The sequence below is a fragment of the Camellia sinensis genome, chromosome 8, assembly GCF_055761805.1.
Source record: "Camellia sinensis isolate YWXY chromosome 8, ASM5576180v1, whole genome shotgun sequence".
NCBI classification, from domain to species: Eukaryota; Viridiplantae; Streptophyta; class Magnoliopsida; order Ericales; family Theaceae; genus Camellia; species Camellia sinensis.
The window spans coordinates 157,318,390-157,331,219 of record NC_138968.1 but is presented as its reverse complement, the minus strand read 5'-3'; the positions used below and the strand labels follow the sequence as shown (position 1 = coordinate 157,331,219).

General features: G+C 40.5%; 1 protein-coding gene across 1 annotated transcript; it reads left to right on the top strand.

Moving 5' to 3' along the window:
• The first annotated feature begins 9,193 nt into the window (after positions 1-9,193).
• Positions 9,194-12,288, top strand: LOC145798213 (ATP-dependent DNA helicase PIF1-like). Its single transcript, XM_082885709.1, has 3 exons — positions 9,194-10,109; positions 11,045-11,403; positions 11,524-12,288. Exons 1-3 carry the CDS (start codon positions 9,194-9,196, stop codon positions 12,286-12,288), a joined length of 2,040 nt encoding a protein of 679 aa, XP_082741835.1.
• The last annotated feature ends 542 nt before the right edge of the window (positions 12,289-12,830 follow it).

The following is a 12,830-nucleotide window of genomic DNA, read 5'->3' as shown; positions in this document are numbered from 1 at the left end:
ATCATACCCCGGTGGCAAAACACTACTAACCCGGTCTCCCAAGAAATGGAATCACTCCCCGCTCAAGGTACATAACGTAACCCTCTGGCGGTAGCAATCAATGACAACCCGGTATGACGATATCCAGTCCATACCCAAAATAACATCAAAGCCCTTCATGGGCATGACCACAAATGGAAAAGGAAGCCTATGGTCGGCGACCTCTATATCACAACCTCTAACACCTAGTTTCAAGATCAACTCACCACCAATAGGCGATACCACACAAATAGGAGATGCTAACTATGTCAACTCTAATTCCAAAACAGATGCAAATGCAGCAGATACAAAAGAATGAGATGCTCCCGTGTCAATCAACACACTAGCAACCGAGTTGCAAAACAGAAAAGTACCTCTCACTACTGATGGAGCCGGTACTAGATCCTGTGCGGTAACAGCATACACGCGCCCCGTAGGCCCCTGATCTACTTGCTCACCCCTCAGAGCATACGACTGCTGCACTGACTGGGACGACGAAGCCCCCAGATTGGCCCTCAAGGCTTGCACAGACTGAGCTGGTTGAAATCCCTGTGTCTGTCTAGAACCAGAAGCTCCCGAAGTGGCACTCAACTGCGGACAAAACCTCTTCAGGTGCCCGGGCTGACCACACTGATAGCAAGACAAGGACTGGCCCCTGCCCTGACTCTGGCCCTGAGGTCTAGCTGATGAAGAAGCAGCTCGCTGGCCCCCTTCCTTCTGCGGGCAAACCGAAACCTTGTGGCCCAGCTGGCCACACTTGTAACAGGTGAAATCCCCCTGACTACCTCTCCCGGAGCCTGCACTCGGCACTGGAAAGGTCGACCTAGCCAAACCACCCTGAGACTGCTGAGGATTAGGACCCCTCTGTCTCCTACCATCACCCTGACCATCTTGGCTCCTCTTGGAGCCTCTCTGCCCCTCATCCTCCTCCTGTATCATGAGCTCCATATGAGCTGCTGCATCCACCAAACGACTATACTCTCGGATGAAAGATCCACCAACCCTCAACTTGAGGCCTCGCCTCAACTTCCGCTCAAACTCAAAGCAACGGCGTTCCTCGGACGCCACCAGTTCAGGTGCAAACCTGGACAGACTGGTAAAAGTAGCCTCAAACTCGGCCACTGACAAGCCCTGCTGTTTAAGCTGGCAAAACTGTTCCCTCAGCTTCTCCCTAGCAGCTGAAGACAAAAACTTCTCCTGGAAAGCATTCACAAACGCCTCCCATGCACCACCAACACTGCCCTTCTCGTACTTCCACCATTGACCCGCATCTCCCTTCAGTTGGAAGGATGCCAAGGTCACCTTTAAAGCCCCGTCCTCGATGCCAAGCATCTCGAATGTCTTCTCCATCTGTTCCAACCACTCGTCAGTCTTAAGTGGCTCTTTCGGATCCCCAACAAACTCGTCCGGGTTAGACCGGAAGAATTCCCTCTTCAAGAAAGAAGGCCCTGCCTCAGCAACCTGATTCTCAGCTCTGAGAATACCCAAAGCCCCCGCTATCTCTCGGGCCAAGGCGCCCATAGCCTGCTGACCCGTTGGCTCGGCCACGTTGGCCTGACCAACTCCCTCCTGCACTGCCAGAACGTCATCCGGTAGAGGTACCTCCTGCCTACCATGCCTGCCACGTCTACCACGTCCTCGTCCTGACATCCTAATAAAGGTAACCAAGACTATTAGCACATTCATAAATGTGCTGAAGCTATAACACTCGCGTCCTAATGCGTGGACAACTGTAATTCACTCCACGTAAGCACATAAACACATAAGCACTTACGAATTTCATTTCCGGATAATGATAGCCCCGCGGCGTTACTAGAGTTCCGGTTAGAAACAGCATTGATCAAGTGCCTTTCCAACAAGACTCACAGAAACCCAAGGATCCAATCAACATCCTAGAAACTAAATCCCATACCCACATAGTCACATAAGCATGTTATCAATTAAGTACATAGCATATGACACTACATCTAAATCTCTATCAAGCGAGACAAACCCATTGTGATCCTAATCACTTCCCACATACCCAAAGTATTCGAACCCGGTACGCTCTGATACCAAGTTATAACGCCCTCAAAAAAATAACATTAAACCCATCAATATAGACATACATTTATATACAATAGATCCACATTCTTCAATTAATCAGAGTACTTCATTACAAAAGTATTACATGTTAACAACAAAAGCACATGCCCTACGGGCTTACAGCTTTCCAAGTTAACACTTGGTTACAACAAAAGAGTGCTAACTCATTTACACATTAAGCCCTTGGCTTGAATATACATGTAATACATCAAAGAAAATGAAACCACAAAAGTCCGCCTGCCTCTAGCCTCCCAAGCTACGTCCTTGGAGGTGGCATGCTACCTGTACCTGGAAATGATGTTCCCATATAGGGTGAGCCACAGCCCAGTAGAAATATACTAAACCAAATATGAACAATGACTAAAAGATTAGCAGTTGATAGATGGCCAACACTGATACTTTCCCTTATCACGCTTTACAGTTTCATGACATACAAGTCCATATTGCAATCCATTTTCCAATTCCGTTCAAATTCTCAATTTATAACCATGGCTCAGAACCTGGCCAAACAACTCATATGAGACAGTAACTCATATTAAGCACTTTCCCATTTCATAATAGATAAGCATACTAGCTATATCACACACCAACAGATAAGCATACAAGCTATGTCATCACTTCCATAGATATGCATATGAGCACTATCACACTTCCAAAGACAAGCATATGAGCTCTGTCAACACATTACTAGATAAGCATATGAGCTCTATCTATGGAGTCTATCCCCTATCTTCTCTCAACAACATCCGGTTTAGAGGTCCATCCCCTATCTTCCCCTAAACCGTGGAGTACATCCCCTATCTCTTCCAACACAACACAATGCATATAATCATCACACAACACATAAATTTAATGTGTTCTTTCAATCGTCCTACTCAACGACACATTCCAGTGATTAGTTTCAGTTTGCCTAATCATCATGCATTGTCTACAACAATCAAGACTATTCTCCACCGATAGCCCAAAGCAGTTATTTCTATATAGAAAATAAATGCAACAATGGATATATGATCAACCTTTCAACTAGGTGAGCGATAAATAATCCAACTACACCCTTTAATCCCATACCTTTCCAAATCAATTCCTCATTTCTCATATCTAATTGTACAAATTAATTAACCAATGTAATTAGGGCATATTCCATAATTAACATTACAACCCTTAGGTTCTATTTTCACTAATGTTTCAACATTAATTTCACTTTTCCATGCCAAACATGCATCTAGGTTTTATATAGCTAAAACCCCAACTTTTGTAAATTACACAAAGGCCCAAACTCTCTCAAAATTACCCAACGACCCCCAACATATCAAAATGCAAAAATTTAAAGACAAAACTCATAAAGAGGAGTAGGATATCCCTACCTCGAAGTTAGAGCTCGGATGGAGAAGAGACCAAAACCAAAGTGCTCCAAAGACCAAGATTTTCGGATCAAAACGACGCCCTCGACGATCCACACAACTTTTACAAAGACCGAAGGTGAGGAACTCACTCCTACTAGATCAATACTTAGAGAGAAGTCAAAGTTTTAGAGAGAGAAGCTCTCAAAATGGGTTTTAGAAAAAGTAGGAAAGAGAAAGGAAAGTAAAAAGTGATTTAAAATCACCCAGCGGATAACTCATATACGCATGACCCGCTCCAGCGGAGAACACAACGCTCGAGCGCCAAGAACAAAATCTGAACATGCTCGAGCGCAATAAGTCCCGCTCGAGCGCCAAGACACAAGAATAAAGCACTTCCGCTCGAGCGTGAAAACTAGTCCGCTCGAGCGTAAATTTCCCCCTCCCAGAACCTATACCCAGAAGGTACTACCCGCTCGAGCGCCAACAAACCCGCTCGAGCGCTACCGCTCGAGCGTAAACAAACCCGCTCGAGCGTAAAAATCACATCTGCAGAAGTTTTGCAGGAACACGAAAATACTGGAGGTGTGCAATCCCCGTTCGAGCGCAAGAAGACCCGCTCGAGCGGATCGCCTAAAAACTGAACAACAAGGAATTGAAACCAAGGCCTAACCAACCTGTAACAACCCTGCTCAAAACATCCTAAAACTCAATCAAGTGGAATTAAAGGACGACAACAAGATAGATACCACCTCCAACTTCACGGAACCGAGTCCGGAACACAACAGAACAGTAAAGGGACAACCGGGATCGCTATACCTTTCTCTTGGAACTGAGGTTCTGGAGGGTTGTTTTTGAAGTTTTGAAGCTGGTTTGGGCCTAAGGAGACTGCTGGTCCACCATTTGTGAAGAGGGTCTACAAGGGTAAGACTTTTGTCCCTTTTTACCCCTTTTTTGCAAAGCTTTTTAGCCTATCTTGAAACTATTTTTGAGCTTTGTGTATAATATAAAAAAGTTCTATTTTTAGGCCCTCTAAATAGTTGTTTGAGGTTGCTTCAACCTTTGGGGTTGTTTGATCCCTCTTAAGCCTTGTAAGGCTCCATTTTGTGCCATTTTGGGTGAGCTCCGAGACCTTGGTGTTTGGGCCTCCTCACCACTGAAATATTGAGGGATTTCAGAGGTGAGGATGGTGCCTTGAGGTCCCAAGAAGGAGAGGGCCACCCCCTCTCCTTGTTGTCCTTGAAAAGGATCATTTTTTGCCTCTTGAGGGAGCACCTAGCTTAGGCTCATGTTGACCATGCCTTGGCTGTTTTTTATGCTTATTATGCCATAATATAGCATTGTTGTATGTTGGTTTTGGTACACCATGCGTACTTAGCATACATGCCTTGTAATGCCATTTTGTTGCCTTAACATGCCTTAGGTTGTAAACCATTGTTCTAGCATGTTTTAGGCTTGGCTTTGTGAAGCTTTCATGTTTATTTTGCCATGTTTAAGGTCTATCCTTAGTCGTTTGGGTCAAATTTAGCATGCATTGCATAGCCCCTTTGCATTTTAGCTTGTAGGCTTCAAGTATGTGAGTGTATAGCATGCATTACTTGCTTTGATTTAGTGAGTTGGGACTATTTTCCATGTCATTTCAGTCCACTTAGCATGCTTGTATACTTGCATTTCATGGCTCTTTGATGTTTCAAGAGTTTGTGTTTCATGCTTCTTGAAAGTGCATTTGTGCATGCTTCCATGTGTAAGTCATTTAGATGTCATCTAAGTGTTTTTTTTTTTTTTGGTTCATTTTGACATGATAAAACCCTAATTTTAGTTGCTTAAATCATGCCATGTTTGGTCTTGATAAGTGTAGTCCAATGCCTCTTTGGTGAGCCTTAGGCATTGGGCTTGGTTGCATGATATGCTTGCTTTGTTTAGTTGGTTTGGCACCTCCTATAGCATGATTTCCAGAGCTTCATTTGCATGTTAATTGTCCATGCTATGCTTCTTTTAAAGTGCACTTAAAAGTTGCCTTTATGTGCTTAAATGTTGGTCCATGTTGTCATGAACGCTTGCATGTGCATTTGGCCTCATTTCCTTGGTTGATGGCCACTGTTTTGGGCTTCCTTAAGGGCTGCCCAAACGAGCTTAAGTCCATCCTTTGCTTGTTTGCATGCTTACATTGCATGTTTGCTTGCATACTTGCATAAATGCATTGTATGCCCATGTTGCATGCTAGTTCACATGCCTAGGTTGCACTCCATCTAGCATGCATGCCTTGTTCCTTGACTTAGTGATGGGAGTTGGGCCTTTGTTTGTTGGTTTGCATTGCATTTGAAATCAACATGTATAATTTGGTCTCTTGGGCCATCACGCATTGAAATGCGCGATTGATGGTCCGAGAACCAAGGACCATGTCCCTTTGAGTCATAAACATGATAAGGGATATGGTTGGTGCATACATTGTTTGAATTGCATTGCCATGCAAAGCTCTGTCCTCTACTGCTGTCAAACAGATTCTGCAGGAACTTTTTGCCGATCGACTGAACAGAGTGCCGACCGGCAATCCATCGGTGGCCGATGGATTCATCTTTAGCCGATGACCACCAAATCACAGCCGGTGATGATCTCCTTTGGCCGGTGGCATTCCCCAGCATCCAGTGAGAATATCCTGAGACTTTGACAGTTTTCAGAGGAGTATAGCAGGGAAAACAGAGGCAGCTTGTGCATGGCAATGGACTTCCGAGCAAGACCGAGCATGCATTACATTGAGCTCTTTTCCCGAGGCCGCTTATCGCTTTCTTAGATTAGTTGATTTGCTTAACTAATTTAGTTGGTCTGTAATAATTAATTAGCTAGGATAGTTGGTTTGTTATTCGGACTGTAATATTTATTCGGACCCTCCGAGCGAGGGCAATTGTGTAATAAGTGTGGGTGTGTGTGTGCATGTCTTCCAACCCCCGCTTCTTTCTCCCTTTTACTTATTTGCTTTGATGGCTAGTATTAGGACATGTTTACTTTAGCATACCTCATGCTATGCACGCGTGCATCATTCATCAGTATTGCATGCACCAGGCTCGGCGCATCATGCTAACTGCATCGTATTTCAAATCTGACTTGAATACATGCTACTTGCCGCACTTTACATGCCATTCTAGATTAGCCGAGCCTACTCTAGTGACATTTTATATGCGTTGCATTAGGCACTTAACATGGACTTGGATCATACATTGATTTGCTAACGAGTTCCCTGTTTTGGCTTAGAGTACTATGTAAGTATTTATACTTTAGCATACCGCATGCGTGTGGATGTTGACATGACAACATGCTTACCATGTGGCTAGATGCTTATATGTTATAAATTGCCTGAATGCCTGTGGGTGAAGGTTGGATTCTCTGAGTTGGAATAGCTCATTGAAATCCGTGTTTTAGCCTACTTGCGAGTAGCAAATTCCAAAACAATTTTCAAAACAAACGGATATGCAATGATTATTTCCAAATTAGGCGATCTAGTCTATACTTTTGTGCTGTGCGCATAACATAGTAATTCTAGGCTAATAATCGGGATAAGAACACATAACGTTTTCAAAACTGGATATCATGGTTAGTAGAGGCCGATCTTCGGATCGGGTGAGAGGGGGTGCTCATAGCTGACCTTCCCCAATCGTACCCAAGTTCCCGAGCCGAGGCAACTTTGGTGATGACGGACACGTGGCCTTTGGCACTGAGTCAGGGTTTCCTAAATTTCTCCAAAATAAAATATTTAGGTGGCGACTCTGTATCTGGCAAAGCAGTCCATGTTTGGCACTTCTTTTCAAAAATCTGTTTCTCAAAGCGATTTGCCGGATTTGGACTCTTTGGTCCAGATTAAGAACCGTGACACAAATTGAGTCCTAACTGTAGCACGAGGGCCTCACGCGGGCGCGTCTACAATAGGCATAGAAAATATTTTTAATTTTCTTAAAATCATCATGAGGCAAGAAGAAAGAGAAAACAATAATTAAAAAACAAATTGTTATATCACAAGGCATTAAGAGGGAAAAGGAAGCAAAATGGAAAAGGAAGTAGGACAAAGAAAATGTAAAAATATTCTTAAAATTATCACAAGGCAGGAAGAAAAAGAAATAAAATAGTATACGATAATATTTGTATTTTAGGTATCAATGATATAATGTTCACATTTTAGGCACACAATAACAATGTTATATCAAAAGCTACATTGGCCCAACGTGCACGGCGAGAACGGGAAAAATCAAGAGAATGTATTCAACTGAGACAGACTTCTTTAATACCGTGTCGTCGTAGTCGTGCTTGCTTGGAACTAGGAACAAAGGCAACTGAGGATACTCAGTCGGCGCAAAAACAAACAATGGTTGCACATCCTTCCACATGTTCGTTCTCAATGCCAAGCACATCTTTAGCTCCACAAAGGAATTGGTAAAAGACTGTGTTTAATTCTTGAAATACATACTCATACTATTACCATTCTATTTTAATTTACACAGAACCAATATTTGTAGGCCTACTCTTACAACTCCTTCCCTTCAAGAGGATCTATGTACTAATAAGGAATTAGAGGATATACCTATGAGTCCAATGGTTAGTAATCGAGCACATATAAATTCATGTCGTCATTCTCATGGCAAGATGGATGTATTATGCCCTTTCTGTTCAGCATTACATTGGATGGATGGAAAATTAGTAAAATCATCTCCAAACCGTCCTCTATTCGGAACATGTTGTTCAAAAGGGAATGTTAAGCTTCCTCTGCTTATTACACCCCCTTCACTTCTTCAAGCATTATATGATGGGAATGATGATAAATCAAAATCGTTTCGACGTTATACTCGAGTGTACAATGCAACCAATGCTTTTACAAGTCTTGGTGCTACATTAGATCCAAGAGTACTTACTGGAAGAGGCCCTACATCATTCACTATCCATGGGGAATTGCGACATCGAACAGGATCACTACTACCACAATCAGGGCAAGATGCAGCTTATGCTCAATTGTACATTTATGACCCTGATTCAGCTTTAGAAGTTCGCAATCGTAGAAATCCTCAATTAAGAAGTGATGTTCTAAAAACTATTCAAGATAGTTTATTACAGGTTAATGCATTCGTTGCTAAATTTCGCCAGGCTCATGCAATTTTGAATCAATTAGCCTTGACAGGACGAAATTTGCCTGCTCATCTCCACTACAGTTCATCGACAGATCGACGACGGTATAACCGACCAACTATAGATGAGATTGTAGTTGTAATACCAGTTGATGGAACCAAGGTTAGTGGAATGAGAGATGTAATCTTACATCTACATGGAAATAATGAGCTAATGCAAATCAATGAATGTCACCCAGCATATTTGCCATTACATTATGTTTTATTATTTCCACATGGTGAGCTTCGATGGGAACCTGAGATGAAACTGTGGGATGTTGAACGTGATCGGCCTTCAAATGATCGGCTTACTCAAATGGATTTTTATAGTTATCATTTGTTTGAACGACCCACAGAGTATTCAACAATTTTGAGAGCTAGGAAATTGTTCCAAGAGTTTTTGGTTGATGCTTGGGCTGCAACTGAACAAAATAGGTTGACTACTACAAGCTTAATCAAGGGAAGATCCGTGCTGAACTTTAGCAAGATTTGACAGATATTGATCCAAATGACCTTCAACCCAATCAAATTGGTCAAAGGTTTATTTTGCCATCTTCATTTCCTGGAGGTCCTAGACACATGTTTGAAATCTTTCAAGACTCAATGGCTATCACACGATACAACCAACATCCAGACATTTTTCTCACCATGACTACAAATCCTAATTGGCCAGAAATTACTTCGGCATTATTACGGCACCAAAAGCCTATTGATCGCCCTGATTTAATTGCCCGTGTTTTTGAGTTAAAAAGAAAGTGCTTGATGAAGGAGATAGAAACAAACCGAGTGTTTGGTAATAAAGTTGCGCATGTTTTTACAATTGAATTCCAAAAGCGAGGCCTTCCTCATATGCATGCACTTCTATTTCTTAAGGGTCCAGACAAAATTCGGACATGTGCTCAAGTAGACAAATTGGTTTGTGCAGAATTTCCAGATCCAAAAGATGAACTTATGCTTTTTGAAACTACCAAGTGTTGTATGGTACATGAACCATGTGATGCTCGAAATCCACAAGAACCATGTATGGAAAATGGTAAATGTACTAAGAGATATCCTCGAGCGTTCGCAGAAACAACTACTATGGATCAAGATGGATATCCTATCTATCGTCGTCGCAATAATGGTCAAGCTCATATTATGAGGGGAAAAAAAGTTGATAACAGAGACATCGTACCATACAATGTATATCTTTCTAAACGTTTCAATTGTCACATAAATGTGGAAGTTTGTGACGGAATGAGATGTGTCAAGTTTATACACAAGTACATTTATAAGGGTTATGATCGTGCAACAATGGTGTTAGGATTGATAAATGAGATCCAACAATATCTCGATGCGAGGTATACTGGACCTCCAGAAGCTGCTTGGCGAATATTTGGTTATCCATTGCATGCAGAGATACCAACAATTGTACGCTTAGCACTTCATTTACCTGGAATGCACCGCGTTCTTTTTAATCCTGATGAATCATTAGAAGCAATTGTTTCTAGAGCCGGCCAACAAATGTCAACTCTTACTGGTTTTTTTGCATGTTGCGCTTCTATGGAAGATGAATGTCCATTCACTTACCAAGAATTTTCACAACATTTTGTTTGGCTTAATTCAGAAAAGAGATGGAAACCAAAGTAGCAGGGCTATGCAATCGGTAGAATGCACTTTGCTAACCCTAATTGTGGTGAGAGATTTTATTTGCGTTTGTTATTAACTGTTGTCAAAGGACCAAAATCGTTTCAATGTTTACGCACGATCAACAATGTTTTGCATGATACGTTTAAATCAACATGTGTTGTAAGAGGACTTTTAGAAGATGATGAAGAATGGATACAATGCCTTAAAGAGGCTGCAGTTATGAAAACTGGTTATCAATTAAGGAGATTGTTTACTATTATTCTTACTTAGTGCTCTCCACTGTAACCATATACGTTATGGAATCAATTTTCAATGCATAATGTGATGATCTTGCACATAAGATTCGAACATTGTTTGCCATTTCTGAACCAACTGAGGCTCAAATTGAAGACTATGGTCTATATCTTTTGAATCAAATGCTCCAAGAATCAGGACAAAGTTTAATTGACTTCCCGCCAATGCCACAACCTTCTACAAATTGGAGTGCAGTAGTTGGTAACAGGTTGATATTCGAACATCAACAACTGCATAATGAGGCACAACAGGCAGATGCATAAATTATTATTGATCGCCTCAACAATGATCAACGAACAGCTTATGATGCAATCACTTCCTCAGTCTTTGAAAATAAAGGAACTATTTTTTTTTTTTTTTTGAATGGAGGTGTCGGAATAGGAAAAACGTTTTTGTACAATGCGATTGCATTAAAGTGTCGCAGCCTTGGCCATATTGTTATTACTGTGGCTTCATCTGGAATTGCATCATTATTATTGGTATGAGGTCATATTGCTCATTCAACATTTTTCATTCCGTTGGATGTATTAGAAAATTCAATTTGTAGATTTAGCAAGCAATCATTACAAGCAGAATTGTTTAGAGAAACAAAACTTATAATCTGGGATGAAGTTCCTATGCAACATAGACATTGTGTTGAGGCAGTTGATCGCACACTTCGGGACACTTATGATAGTGAAAAGCCATTTGGGGGTATCACTGTTGTTCTTGGTGGAGATTTTCGACAAATCTTACCAGTTATAACCAAAGGAGTCCGTGAGCAAATTGTGAATGCATCATTAAGACACTCTTTTCTATGGAAGGATATACATGTTCTGTCTTTAAATTTGAACATGCGCTTGAATTATGCAAATCTTGAAAATGCTAATTTTGCAAAAATCTTGATGGAGGTAATATTTCTTCAAACTTTTTCTCTATTATATGGTTCTTTTAAATTGACGAAATACATTTACGTTTATGTACTTTAATTGATTTTACTTACTATTTTATTTATTTATTTTTATAAATAGATTGGGACCAATCCTCAGGAAATTGTTAAACTTCTATCAACAATACACAAATGCCAAGATCTAAAAGACATAATCTCAGTAGTTTATCCGCAACTGGATGTGGCAATGACATCGACTACAACATTTTTAACTGAACGTACAATTCTTTCTGCATGGAATGATGATGCCAGTGCTATCAATATTGCAGCATTGAATATTTTTCCTGGCAACACACATACTTATTTGGCAGCAGACAAGATGTCTGAAGATGATGAAATTGATCGTACTATAATAAATAGATATCCTAATAAATATTTAAATTCATTAGATCCTCCTGGGCTACCAGCTTTTAAGGTAGAGTTGAAAGTGGGTTGTCCTATAATGTTAAGAAATATTGCACCAAAAGATGGACTGTGCAATGACACAAGATTGATGGTTTCTAGATGCAATACTCGCATAATTGAAGCTCAAATTTTTACTGGAGAAAAATGTGGCAATTTGGTATTCATACCAAGGATATCCTTGACACCGTCTTCTTCAGAAATGCCTTTTCGAATGACAAGACGTCAATTTCCAGTTCGATTGGCATATGCCCTGACCATTAATAAATCTCAAGGGCAATCTGTGAAATTTGTTGGAGTTGATTTGCGCACACCAGTGTTTAGTCATGGGCAATTGTATGTGGCCTTATCTAGATGCACATCCTTTGATCGTATAAGTGTCCTCCTTCCTAATGATGAGCCAGATTCTACAACAAACATTGTTTATCCTGAAATTTTGTTATAGTGTTACTTATGGATCAAACCACTTTTGTCAAAAGGTACAATTTATTTATTGATAAATTTGTTTCTATTGATTACAAATTGTTATTTTAAAAATATTTTACTATATGTGTCGACTTTTGTAGGATTGGGTTAAAAAATATATGGAGCTCAAAAATATAAATACAACTAGATTGCTTCGATGGGGATGTAATAAGGTAATTTCAATTTTAAAGTGTTTTGATATATATATAATTTTTCTTTTGCTAATATACTAATTTTATTTATTTTCATAAATTAGTAGATTGTCGTGCATGCTCCTCACTGGGGATACATACAAGTTGATATGAGGACTTTTTGGAAAGTGATGAGGCGCTCCTAGGATTTCTAAGAAAGAACAAGTTTGAATCTAATATTTATTTTTGTGAAAAGCGTACATATGCTAGCTACGATCCATATTTTGTAAAGTTTCCGATCGATGTGAAATTTATTACTTACAATAGTTTTGTAAAGCCTTTTATCTATGTGAAATTTATAACTAAGTTTAGATGTATGTTAGATAATATT

Bases quoted from the DNA above. Each gene is read 5' to 3' on its own strand.
- LOC145798213 (XM_082885709.1), top strand. From the start codon at position 9,194: ATGGCTATCACACGATACAACCAACATCCAGACATTTTTCTCACCATG. The intron at 10,110-11,044 runs GTTTTTTTGCAT...TGGATGTATTAG, and splicing joins ACAAATGTCAACTCTTACTG to AAAATTCAATTTGTAGATTT. The intron at 11,404-11,523 runs GTAATATTTCTT...TTTTATAAATAG, and splicing joins TTGCAAAAATCTTGATGGAG to ATTGGGACCAATCCTCAGGA.